The 13,414-nt window shown below is 38.7% G+C and overlaps 1 protein-coding gene across 1 annotated transcript in view; it reads right to left on the bottom strand.

Annotated features, from left to right (window-relative positions):
* Positions 1–1,768: 1,768 nt before the first annotated feature.
* The window catches only part of LOC136877075 (shootin-1), a 180,729-nt gene continuing 169,083 nt past the window's right edge, over positions 1,769–13,414 (bottom strand). The window contains exons 9-11 of the mRNA XM_067150892.2: positions 8,857–9,102; positions 8,652–8,713; positions 1,769–2,456 (exon numbers count right to left, since the gene is read on the bottom strand). Of these exons, the coding sequence (XP_067006993.2) occupies positions 2,319–2,456; positions 8,652–8,713; positions 8,857–9,102 (446 nt within the window). The 3' untranslated portion in view covers positions 1,769–2,318. The remainder of the gene's footprint in view (positions 2,457–8,651; positions 8,714–8,856; positions 9,103–13,414) is intronic.

Genomic DNA, 13,414 nt, shown 5'->3' with positions numbered 1-13,414 from the left:
ACTGAACCAGGTGATGCGGCGCATAAAAGAATGGATGATGAGCCACAGTCTAACGTTAGCCGAACACAAAACGGAGATAGTTCTTCTGATGAGGAAAAGGATCGAAACTCTTGTACCAATGACTGTTGGAGAGTTAGTAATAGAAACATCTGCGAGCACAAAATATCTAGGAGTGACACTTGACTCCAAGCTCACATTCTGGACTCATATTCAGAGAGTGACAGACAAGGCAGTAAAATACATGACTGCACTTAGCAGACTAATGGGAAATATTAAAGGTCCGAAATCCAGTAAACGACGTCTTCTCATGTCGACGGTTCAGTCAGTGCTTCTATATGGTTCTGAAATCTGGGCTGAATCCTTGAGATTTGCTTGGTATCGGAGAAGGATAGCTGCCGTACAACGGAGAGCGGCTTTACGTATTGCATGTGCATACCGTACTGTTTCCGAACCGGCAATCCTCACGGTGGCAGCAATAGCCCCAATAGATCTACTCGCATTGGAGCGGCATGAAATCTGGCGTACCAAAGGAGAGCTGGGAAAGAAATGTGCAAAGAAGCGCGCCTTCAGTCAACTGATGAGGCGATGGCAACTCAGATGGGAAAGTGATCCTCGAGGCAAATGGACCAAGCGACTGATACCACGCTTGGATATCTGGGTTGAAAGGGCCCATGGTGAAGTAAATTACTACCTCACGCAGCTTCTAACAGGACAAGGATATTTCCGGAAATTCCTGTATAAAGTGGGCAGAGCGAGTGACGCAGCATGCATATACTGCGTTGATAATGACGACGTATATCACACCTTTTTTGTATGCGGCCATTGGACAATTCAGAGAAGATGTGTGGAAACTGAACTAGGAGAATTGACAACAGATAATGTTATTTCGGTGATGCTGCGAAACCAGGAATCCTGGGATCGCGTGGCAGTACATGTGGAGGACATCCTTCGTCAGAAGAAGAAGGATTTGGAAGCATACGAACGTTCGTAAAGGAGAAATGAAGAAAGAAGACGTCTGAAAGACAAAGCACGATATCACCCTGAAGTAATGCGAGAGCGGTTCCGGGGTGATGACTCACATCGTGGGAAAAGGGTGTGTGGTTTTTAGTAGGTAAGAATCCCACACACTTGTGGAGTGCGGACCCTTCACAAGTGTCTTTTTGAAGATTTTCCACAATCCCTCGCAAAAAAAAAAAAAAAAAAAAAAAAAAAAATTATTATTATTATTATTATTATTATTATTATTATTATTATTATTATTATTATTATTATTATTATTATTATTATTGAGCCAAGATGTGGACTCTTCAAGTTACAGACCTTAAGAAAAATCCGGCAAGAAAGATTGTGTTCGAGTTCCCACTTGATGGTCGAACATTATCAGAGTATAACTGGGTTGAATGTCTTTGGTGGAGTATTGCTGACAGAGGTCCATGAGAGATGGAGACAACCGATCAATAGCCTCCTCGGAGATCACAATCCTCAGAATTGAGGGAATGATAACAGAGAGAGATTATTATTATTGTGTATGAGTAATGAGTGAATTTATATTATTTTATTTTACTGCATATCCAAAATTATCAAGAGTTTATGACATGCTTTCTAATGAAAATCAAAAGTACAGTATTCATTTTAACTCTAGTTAAGCAACACTGGAAAATACAGCCTGTCCAGTTCATGAAAATATAAAATACAATATCAGTCATCTTGAAAGGAAAGGAAGGGAGGAAGGAACTGTAAACTTGGCAAATCTGGTTAGAATTGAGAATTACATAGAACTATATTTTTATTTCTCTTAAAAAATGAGCAGAACAGAACAAACAACATGTTAAGTATTATGTAACCTCAGAGCGAACTCTTAGCTTATCAAGTAATCATAAAACATTGCTGTAAGTAGAGGATCATTTACATTAAAGAAGTCATATATACACAATAGTCATGGGTTTTCAGCTATATAGAGCTGAACAGTTTGTATATAAACGTTCAATAAATTAACTATAATCGTTTGCTTGGATTATACAATTTCAAGCAAGATTCTACAGTGGTTTTTAAGAAAAATATATCCTCTTATAACAACTGCTCAACATGTAATGTAGCTCCGTCACTAAGTACTAATATATAGTAGCTGTTGTTAAAAAATATTTAAAAAATTACAAAATTCAACAATAATATACAGTTTTGAGTGGTATCATCTTCAATCTCTCATACAGGTTTAATATGCACAAAGCAGAGTTCTTATCACAAGCAGGCCTTGTAATCAATCTTTGGATCAAACTTGGCAAGAGTTTATTTCCCAAGTGCAGGGTACAGGTGCTATATTACAGTGCTACATCAGCAAGTACATGCGGTGACCGTTTTGTGCTGTTGTTTGATTTTGCTCGCCGTTTTAACGTTCCGAGAATATTGAGCATCTCTTGAACTGCCGCAGGTGGTTCTTCTTTCTTGTTTTGTTGTTTCTACAGCAAAAACATAAAATGAAAGTAGAAACGATTAGACAAGATCATATGAGTTCAACAATAACCCAAATGGAATGGTAAGGTTTCCTAATTCTCAAGCACAACTTGTTAATTTGTACTATGAAATGCCAATTGATTTACAAACAAAGAAGCTTTGGATTTAAGTAGCCATATGCATGACCAACAGACAACTAGAAAAGTGGCCAACCAAGATGCACTGAAAGAACCCCCTAGTATGTGGTGATAGTTGTCTATCAGAAACAGTTATCAGTTATGGCAGAATATGGTCAATGCAACACATGATTTCTGTAATGGATTAGCAAGTGGCTTTCCTCCTAGTCGGCAGAGGTTCAAATTCCTATGGATCGTGAGTTGAAATTTTCATCTGAAATATCATGTAAAACATAAGGAAGGCCATCCAGCTTTAAATCCCTGGCTAAAACAAAAATGATCCGAGGTGGCTCTAGTGACCCCAAAGTAGTTCATGATCCTTTTAGCCACTCAATGCTAGTTGTTGTTGTTCCCTCTCTGCCATTCCTTGGTGGAGTTGTGACTGCACTCCATGTGGAGCTGGATGCCCTTGCTTATGTCAACACTACATTCATTATTGGATGTGTCTGTAGTGATAAGTAATTAATGTGATATGTGTGTAGTAAAGCAACCATAAACACCTTGACCCTGCTAGGAATCAAACCACTGGCTATATACTTCATTCTCCAGTACAAAATTTCTTAAGAGGTTCTCTGCACCAGTTGCAATTCAATATGTGGTATCTTTAACAGGGATTCCAGTATCTTAGTACATATTCATTCTGGGCATGGTTTATAAAACCTTTAGTTTAGCACAGTTTGTGATTGAGTCCATACACACATACCGAGCTCGATAGCTGCAGTCGCTTAAGTGCGGCCAGTATCCAGTATTCGGGAGATAGTAGGTTCGAATCCCACTGTCGGCAGCCCTGAAAATAGTTTTCCGTGGTTTCCCATTTTCACACCAGGCAAATGCTGGGGCTGTACCTTAATTAAGGCCACGGCCGCTTCCTTCCCACTCCTAGGCCTTTCCTGTCCCATCGTCGCCATAAGACCTATCTGTGTCGGTGCAACGTAAAGCAAGTAGCAAAAAAAAAAAAAAAAAGTCCATACACAGGGAGCCTTGTCATTAAGTGGTTCATTTTCTAGCCACATTGTATCCATTCACTGATGGTCAGTAGGCAATATAAGCCATCATGCTGGCTATTCATTTGGAGTTCTTGTAGAAGTTCTGGCTGTGGCTGGCAGGTAATTTGTGTATATAAAATAACATGTCTGACTGACTGACTGATCCACCATCACCGAGCCAAAACTACTGGACAAAAATGAAATTTTGGAGATGCATTTATATTAGAGTGTAGGTACTCACTAAGGGGGGATGTTTGGATATTAATTTGCTATGAGGGTGAAAAGTGGGGTGAATTATTTAAATGAGTATATCTATACCTCAAAAACTTAAAAATTTACAGACATAAAGATTGGTATTTGGAATCTCCTTTGAAAATGAAGAAACACATTTTTTTTTTTTTTTTGGAAAATCCCTTTATGGGGGGTGGGGGGTGAATAGGAAGTGCATAGAGTGACAATTTCAGTTGTTAAAATATTTTCTGTGTTATTGAGGGCTTTTAGGATAATATACACATGGTTTTTTGTGGAATTATGTTTCTTTACAACAGAAAATTTAGTGAAAACTGTTTGTTCCTTGTGAGATCCACTGTGCAGTCATGAATATTTTTATGGAGACCATGTTTGAGGTTATATGATTTTGTTATTATTGACTTGGTTTTGTTCAGGGACCAAAATGAAGTGTTTTTAAATTGGTTGACAGTGTTTTAAAGTGTGTTTATGCCTTAATAATATTTGTATTGTATTAAAAATATCATATAATGATAAACTAACTGATAAACAATTGTTTACTGCCCTGGAAGAAATTCTTGCAGTACCCGAAAATAGTGAAGATGGACTGGATGATTCAGATGATAGTGATGAAGAGTTCAGGATGGAACAGATGGACAGAATACCTAAGGCTTTCTCCAGACAACCGCCAATTGTCCCTGAGCCAAACCAATCAACATTTGGTACCGGACAACAACCACCTACTGAGCCTTATTCCACTCAGCCACAAACATCTGTCAGTGTAGAGTCTGTCTCAGATGGTGCAAAACAGAGGGGTCCTACCTACCTTAGCAAATCAAACAACAGACAAAGTGAAATATAGAAATGTCATATGGAAAAGATGATTTATGCAATGGGCTGATGAAGATCTCAAATTTTCTGGCAAAACAATGCTACCAGATGAAATGTGTGAGCTAGATTTGTTAGTCGTAAATGCTTGGCTTTTGTCTAAGAGATGCCTAATTGAAAAAGGGATACAGCCAATTATGACACTTGCTGAATTCCGTGCTGATCTTGGTGTAATACTCTGCAAGTTTGGAAAACCCATTACTCCCTCACGGGGAAGGCCTAGATCTGAAGTTGAAGTGCAGCTACAGCTAAAGGAGAGGAAAGGCCCTACTACACCAGCACCACCACAAGATGTTCGGAGTGATTAACTTTCTCATTTGCCAGTATTTACCGAGAATCAACAGCGCTGTAAATTGCCTGATTGTAGTGCTAAAACACATTCTAAGTGCATAAAGTGTGCAGTATTTTTGTGCCTACACAATAAGAAAAACTGTTTTTACAGTTGAGTAGACACGATATTTCCCATTGAAAGGAAAATATAAAATTTATTTTCAAACTGATCCTTGCTGCAGATTTTTTTAAAATACTTTTTTAAAGTGCTATTTGTTCGGGGTGTCGATCCATGTGGATCTTTTGCCCCTACTGCCACCATATTCTATGAAACTGCGTGTAATTCGAATGGCGGTAATGTGAAATGTTGTGTGTGAGTAAAAGAAAATTAAGGACGTCACAAATACCCAGTCCCCAGGCCAGGGATATTAATCATTACAATTAAAAGCCCCTGACCCGGCCAGGGCCGCCGGGTGACAGGCGGATGCGTTGCCCCCTACATCGCCGGGCCGGACATGTAATAGCCTACTATCTGTGTGATAATTAGGCTTATAAAAGGAAATCAAACATATGTGCTAAATTTACCTGATTGTGCAATGCATTATTCATAATCAGCGTGAATGTTCACTTTTCATGTTAGTTTTTTTAAATTTTTCAAACAATGTGTTTTGTACATACTGTATATATGTGCCCTTTAGTTTCCCATGCTTTTTGCTTTGGAAGGTTAATATTTTAATTACATATTTAAAAAGACAGTATTTATGTGTTCTAAGAGTTCTCAAACATTATTTTACCCTCAATGTGCAGTGTTCCTCCTGAGACCCAAACCCCTCTTTAAGCCATAATCTTCACATTTTGTAAATATAATTTTTTTACTATTTTACCACAAATTAGTACATTATAAGTAATTTTAAAAAAATCATCAAAATTTGAAAAATTGTGCAGTGAAGGGTTCTCTGAAACTTAATTATTTTTTAGTGAAATTAGGATGAATTATTAGAATTAATAATAAAATAATCACAGCATTCTTGATCTAATGACATTTTTCAGAAAATGAAAACCTTATTCAGCCTTAGACATGTGCAGTCCCCTGGACCTCACAACATGGTTTTGTTCCACAAGTGTCACGATGCTTGCTGAGGGTTTAACAGTAAAATATGTGTGCAAATATGCATAAATATAATAATATGCACCATAATATGCGTACACAAATAAACTACTTGTTTTGTGGGAAATCTGACCTTATTTGTGGCTGTTACAGTATATGTGGGAAGTAGTGCTATGTTTGTCAGTGAATAATATTTTAAACAATGAAAACATTCTTTCCTAATTGCATGATGCCCCAGGTGCATTGCATTTTTTTTTTTGCCAATTGCTTTATGTCACACCGACACAGATAGGTCTTATGGCGACAATGGGAGAGGAAAGGGCTAGAAGTGGGAAGGAAATGGCCATGGCCTTAATTAGGGTACATCCCCAGCATTTGCTTGGTGTGAAAATGGGAAACCACAGAAAACCATCTTCAGGGCTGCCGACAGTGGGGTTTGAACCCACTATCTCCCGAATATTGGATACTGGCCGCACTTAAGCGACTGCAGCTATCGAGCTCGGTAGTGGTGGGGGTGCATATGAAAACACCACTCCTCTTCTATTTCAGTTTCTTTACCACACAGCTTTCTGCTAAGTTGACAAATTGTTTTAGTTCCAGAAGTTTTATTTAATACCTGACTGAGCTTATTCGAGAACAATTTTAGCACAAGCATGAGTTTCTGAAACATGTTGCATCCAAAGAATTTTAAGTATTACTAGTGGACCCACACTGCTCCACAGCAATCTTTATCAGTAGGTGAGATATCTCATCTTGATATGCCCATTGCAGTCATATTGTTTTGCCCGCCCTCTTCAATAGTTTTATGAACATTTAATACCAATACATAACAAATGACATATTCGTAATTTAGTTTATAACACTTCTTTCCATTCTCTGTGCTTCGACCATTCGGTCGTATCTGGATCTTAACATTTTCAAACGATCTTACCCGAGATAGTGCAACATACAATTGGCCGTGAATGAATACCGGTTCGGGTAAGTAGACACCCACTTTTTCAAGAGTTTGTCTCTGTGCTTTATTGATGGTTGACTTGATACCTTTCCGTCTGTGCGTACTTTGACTGTTTTCTCCTAACAGCACGTAAATTATTAGGAATGTTCTGCCATCCGTTGAGCATAATTATTTAGAAGCTGGGGAAGGTCAGAGAATCAAAGAGTATCTAGCAGAGAATAGTATTATTCCATCATAAGAGGAAGTGTATACTCTCTGACTTCACAGGTAGTAATCAAATATGGCTGCTGTAATCACATTACTAAGACTGAAACTCACATTATGTGTATATCAGAATATTAATGAAAGTGTTGGTCACTTAAAAACCTGCTAAGCATAGAATGTATTGCAGGTTAGGATAAGCCTTCACCTGCCATTATTGCAGTGATCATTTAATGATTTGATTTCATGATTACTCAAACTTGGCTAAACTTAGAGACCTATCAATGTCTCATGATTCACCAAAAGGTAATTCCGGAGAGAACAGATGGATGGATTTGCACAAGCTGCTTTTAGTAAACTCTTTTAATATATAGATAATATATTTCCCTTTGAGATAGATTTGAATACATTCTCACTTTATTTCAAAAAGAGTTTAAGAACAATGTTCAAGAGGAAACACATATTTATCTACAATTTTCTTCATTTCCCAGTTCTGTCTAAAGGGACATACAGGCTTTGCAAATAGGCAACTCATTTCGAGCATGAAGCGGTCACGATAGCTAAATGTTCAATTAGAACAGCCCATAGAGCAAAAATGGCACTAAATTGGTAGAGCATCGGACACAAAATCCAAAGATGTGGGTTTAGTAACCATCAGTAATACAATTTGGTCATTTCTGCTCTGTACTTGACATGTACTATATGTATTGGACATGACCAAATAGCTGAAAATAGTGTGATCATGAAAGCTATAGGGTCAATCCATTATTGAAATGTTTTCATGAATATACCTCCTTGGGCACCCAAGTAAGTGAAGCAGTTGAACATCAAAACCCTATAAATATACTGTGGTGCAAAAACGTAAACCAGGTGATCCTTAGTGTGTAGGATTAGATTTTGTGAACGGATTTAGGTGGCTATGTAAATTCTGAAAACAGCTGATACTGGAACGCTGAAAAATCTAATCTGCTCCACGAGGAACGACTTCATGATGAGAAATTAAGGGCGAGTACTTTAGAATTTATTAGGCAGACACTCTAACTTGCTCTCGTATTACCCAGCTGGCAGGAAGTGACAGCTTGTCTGCCTCCATTCCTTTACAATTTGCTTTCTGTCGCACTGGCACAGATAGATCTTATGACGACGATGGAATAGGAAAGGGCTAGGAGTGGGAAGGAAGTGGCCATGGCCTTAATTGAGATACAGCCCTAGCATTTGCCTGGTGAGAAAATGGGAAACCATGGAAAACCATATTCAAGACTGCCAACAGCTAGCCAGCCATGACCTTGCCTCAGCTGCAGTTCTGCGTTAATTTGATGGCCTATAATTATAGTACAGAATGGAGCCTCAGCCTTCCTTAGAAGTTGAAATACAGGTCTTATGCTTACCTCCGTAGTTTTTAAGGTAAACCTTCCTCCTTTAATTTGGTTAATGATGTCATCAATAGCCCCTGAAAGAGAAACAATCACATGAGAAAAGAGGACAATACAGCTTTATCTATTCACTCATGCAGAAATAATATATTTGCTTTCTTGTCCAACAACTTCCCCTTTAAAAATATTGTTGACAATTTATTGCATAATGGTGACTTACCACTTTGCGTAGGAGTTATTTTGCTTGTTGGTTTCCTTGGAATACCAAGCATGTTGGCCATATCCAGCACAGGGTTTGCTACAGTGGCATCATCTTCTACAACCCGTGATGAATCGATGACTGTCGTCAGCTTCTTTTTGATGATAGGCGTAGAGAAGTTCCCAACAGCTGGAGGTGGAGGTAGTGGGGGTGGAGGAGGGGGTGGTGGGCATTTGAGAGTTTGGAGCTCATCTTCAAGCTGACTCACTGTAAACAAGTAAAATTCCAACAGTATACTCATGGGTTCTTCTACTGGCTCACAAGATATTACATGGGTAAAAGAAATGGTAACTGAGAATTAAAATACTGCATGATCATCACCAAATATTTAAAAAAAGAATCACAACTGAGATATTTAAAGAGTAGTGAGGGTTATGTAACTGTTTGTTAGCTGAAAGAAACGGTTGATTCAGTTCAGGAATCATGTTGGCAATATCAGAGTTTATGTACGCAATACATTTAGGTGACCTTAATTTTTAAGGTAAACATTCCTCCTCTAATTAGTTTAATGATGTCATCAACAGCCCCTGAAAGAGAAACAATCGTACGAGAAGGGACGACAGTACAGCCTTACCTATTTACTCATACACAAATAGCGTAACAGCAATGATTAGCAGAGTTTAATTTCATTTTCCTACTTTTGAGTTAATTGGAAATTGTCTATAAGCATACACCTGGCATGAGCCCAATGTCACATTATATAGTGTTATGTGCCAGCCCTGTGGTAGCCCCTTTCAGTACTTCCAGGAAGGGGCTAGTGACTCAGACGACCTGGGATCTCCCAGCCGGCTTGTGGGGTGGGGCCGGCCTTTCCGTGTTTTGTTCTCGTCGGCCGGCTTACGTGTGGGGTTCTTGGAGATTCAACGGGAATGTTCTACCTCTAGCCACCTTGCGAAAATTCTGGCTTAAATCAACCAACCTATAAAAAAGGGAGGCTAGCCGCGGACAGTCGGTGACAGTTGGGCTCTGAGGTGGAGTCAGTGTGAGACTCGGTGTATTGGGGTTCGGTGGTTGGGCTGAGGGTAACAGAAGTGTTGGCCGTCGCTAGTGTCCCACCGAGGTCTAAACCAGGAGCTGTTGTTGTGGTGTCGGAGAGACCAGTGAGTGGGTGGAGATGACAGAATGTGTGTTAGTGTATTTCTGTGGAGGGAAGCCGCTGTCGCGAGTGTGAAGGTAAATAGACCTGTGTTAATGTTCGCTGTTGTGAGTGTCATCCTGCTGTTGAATACTGTTGAGCTGTTTAGTTTTTCACTGCATGTGACTGTGTGAATTCCTGGACTGTCTGTGGGTGTGTGTGCATTTATTAGACCATACTGAAAAAAATTAGAGTAACAAAAGAAATGGAGTTTTATTCGTAACAATGTGCTAAAATGCCATGAGCAAGCATTGTATTATACTGGCCTCACCTTTCACTCAAAATGAGTGTTACAGAAGTAAACACTAGGCTATTACTGTAGTATACTGAGTGTTCAGTACTATACACTGACTTTCTCACTTGCATGGTAAAGGACTGGTGTGCCTGCCAACAATTTCTATCTCGGACTGAGGGCTGGAACGAGACCAATGGAGGAGCAGTTTGATATGAAAGGTGAGGGTGTTATGGCACTCCAATTCTGCAGTCATATTGGCAGCTCAGTACCCTTAATGAGCTACAAGCACCATGGGAAGAATTGTAACTGCCAAAAGAATTAGGCTATGAGGATGATAATACCATTTCTCCAGATTTATTTGGCACTTCATGACCACCAAGTTGAAATCAGAGACTACATCTGGTACTGGGATGGTTCTATAACTCTGTCTAACATTTATGTAACCATCTTCCGGTGTCTTCAGGTCTTTTCTATTATATACTGTATATAGTACTAGCATTTGTATCAGTTCTTCGCAAGGGAATTTACAATGGATTACATATATTCTTCAGGAATTTATGCAAAATAACATGGCTCTCTTCACACGTTTAATGCAATGTGTAAAACTGATATTTTCCTAAGAAAGCACATGGCAGTAATGTGAAATATGATGAAGCTGAACAAAGTCAAGAGAGAATGAGGACGATTTCCGAAATGATTATAGGTTACAGTTCCTGGTCCGAAGTTGTGCGAAATTCTCCCTGCTTCTCAGATTGCATATTGTATCTCTGACCTCTGGCATGGTGCTCTAATGTTGATGATATCTCCCTTTATACCTGCCCTATTGAAAAGAGTAAAATAGCTCCTTAGTTTTTCCCATTACCTACCATCGTACGATAAATATGTACATGGCACAAAGGAATGGAAATAACATATTCATAAACATTTGTTATGTACAGTCTTTGATAGACATAATGTTAACAAAAATATTTGAGGATAATCTTCCTATAAATGCCAACTCCATGTGATTACCATGAAATCATATGCACCTGATAACACAATCCTGAATGAGTAGATTCCAAATAAGTAGTTTGGTTGAAGTAAGTCCAGCAGTTTTCCACTTTTAGGAATATACAAACAGACAGGCAGACTGACACCAAAGGGAAAAGTTCTACCTATGTTTTCTTGGTGTTCAGTTATATTAGGTGGGGTTAATTTTCAAGCTAAGTAAAATATCATGCACCCTCTGATTTTCTCCTGTGAAGGATCCTTCAAATAACTATTCATTACTTTCCTCAAAATACTGCAGGTTTCAAAAACCACTATCATCTGCAGTTCAACATAGATGTTCTTCCTGAGGTTTAGATGATGAAGTGCATAATGCAGCTGGTGGAAAAGATGTCCTAATTCTCGCACGACTATCTTAACAACGATCTCTATATCACTCTATTCCAATCCATTCTTCTTAATAACTTTAATTCATAGAACTGTTGTCCCAAGAAATTAGGATTCCTGAGGTAAACATTTGCAAACATGCTTTCTCCAAATTCAGTAAAAATGTTATGTTATGTCCAATAGCTCTTAATTATACTTTCTATCGTTGGAATTTGGAAAGCAATGTTTAAAATGTGGGACTCTGAATTTTATTGGTGGCGGCATTGAAATTTTTTCACTTTTGACCAAGTTATAGTTGGTTTAGTAGTGTTTCAATGTCTCTTGTAGCTCGGTTAAGAACTAATAAGGACTTAGATGATCGTATCCCACAATAGTTTGTAGGTGATTATATCATCTCGGAAAGGTTTATTAGTCCTTGAAAGTCGCTGAAGTACTGAATCTTATTGGCTCTATCGTTCAACCGTATATCGAGGAGGAATTGCTTGTTGGCGTTTCCTGGTTCTTCTTCTGCGAATGTAAGTCATTTCAAAATATTCAAAAGAAAGAATTCCTATGGATCATCATCAGGAAGAGTTTTGAAAGTGTTAGACAACTTCCAATTGGGCCACAAACATCATCATTCCCTCTATTTTCTTGATTAACAGTGGAGCTACCAATCACCGATAGGAAGGCACAGATCCCACACAACATAGCTGAGTAGATACAGCCTACATTTAGAACATGTCATGTAAATGCTGAAATGGGGAAACATCAGGTTCGCTGAGGAACACCCGTTGATGGAGTCCTGACACTGGTTAGAATACTATCCATTGCCCCAATGTGTGCTCAGTTGATCAAAATTCCTGAATATCGCTCGTCTTTCATACATGGCGATCGTCACTTTAGAGATCCTCATAGTCCATGCACTATAGTAGGCCTATGTGACTTAAGAAAGCTGGAAAGCTGTGTGTCATTACATTTTTTGACAATTCAGCCCTAATGATCTCAATTTTGGCAGTTAGTATCCTAACCTTGGTCCGTAACAGTACAGGCAAACCTCACATCTGCCATTCAACTGAGGACATAAAACAAAGAGTTTGTCCAAATATTTGAAGTTCATTTAGTAAGTCAAAGAGAGCTTTCAATTACAAGTGAAATACACTTAAATAATGTTGTGACATCACTGGGTGACTGACCGTTTTAAATTACATTTCTTCCCACTTCGGATTCACTGTACTTAACTTAGGTTAAGTTATAAGGAGATTCCCACCTTCCAATAGTTATCAATTTCTATATAATGGTTTTATTAATTACATGATATAATCCACCTTAATCTCTAGGACATGCCATTTTGTCAAATCTTTTAGCTGAAGATGTTCCATAATTGGAATGAAACATGTCCTAGAGATTAAGCTGGATTACATCATGTAATTAATAAAACCATTATAAAGAAACTGATAAGTATTGGAAGGTGGGATCCTCCTTATAACTTAACCTTAGTTGTGTTGAGCCAATACGGGACAAAATATGAGATTTATAAGCTGTTCACTGTACTTGTAATAGATAGGTGGGATCGGGAATATTTACCCATGTGACGACTGTAACCTCCACCGGTATTCCACAAATATACCTCCCCTGTGAACCGTGTGACCTTGCCATGGTAGGGAGGCTTGCGTGTCCCAATGAAGCAGTTAGCCGAGCCATAGGTGCAACCATACTGGATGGGTATATGTTGAGAGACCAGACTAACGAATAGTTCATCGAAAGGGGGGTAGCAGCCTTTCGGAAGTTACAAG

Source organism: Anabrus simplex, chromosome 7 (genome assembly GCF_040414725.1).
Source record: "Anabrus simplex isolate iqAnaSimp1 chromosome 7, ASM4041472v1, whole genome shotgun sequence".
Lineage (NCBI taxonomy): Eukaryota > Metazoa > Arthropoda > Insecta > Orthoptera > Tettigoniidae > Anabrus > Anabrus simplex.
This window is presented reverse-complemented; position numbering and strand designations above follow the sequence as displayed.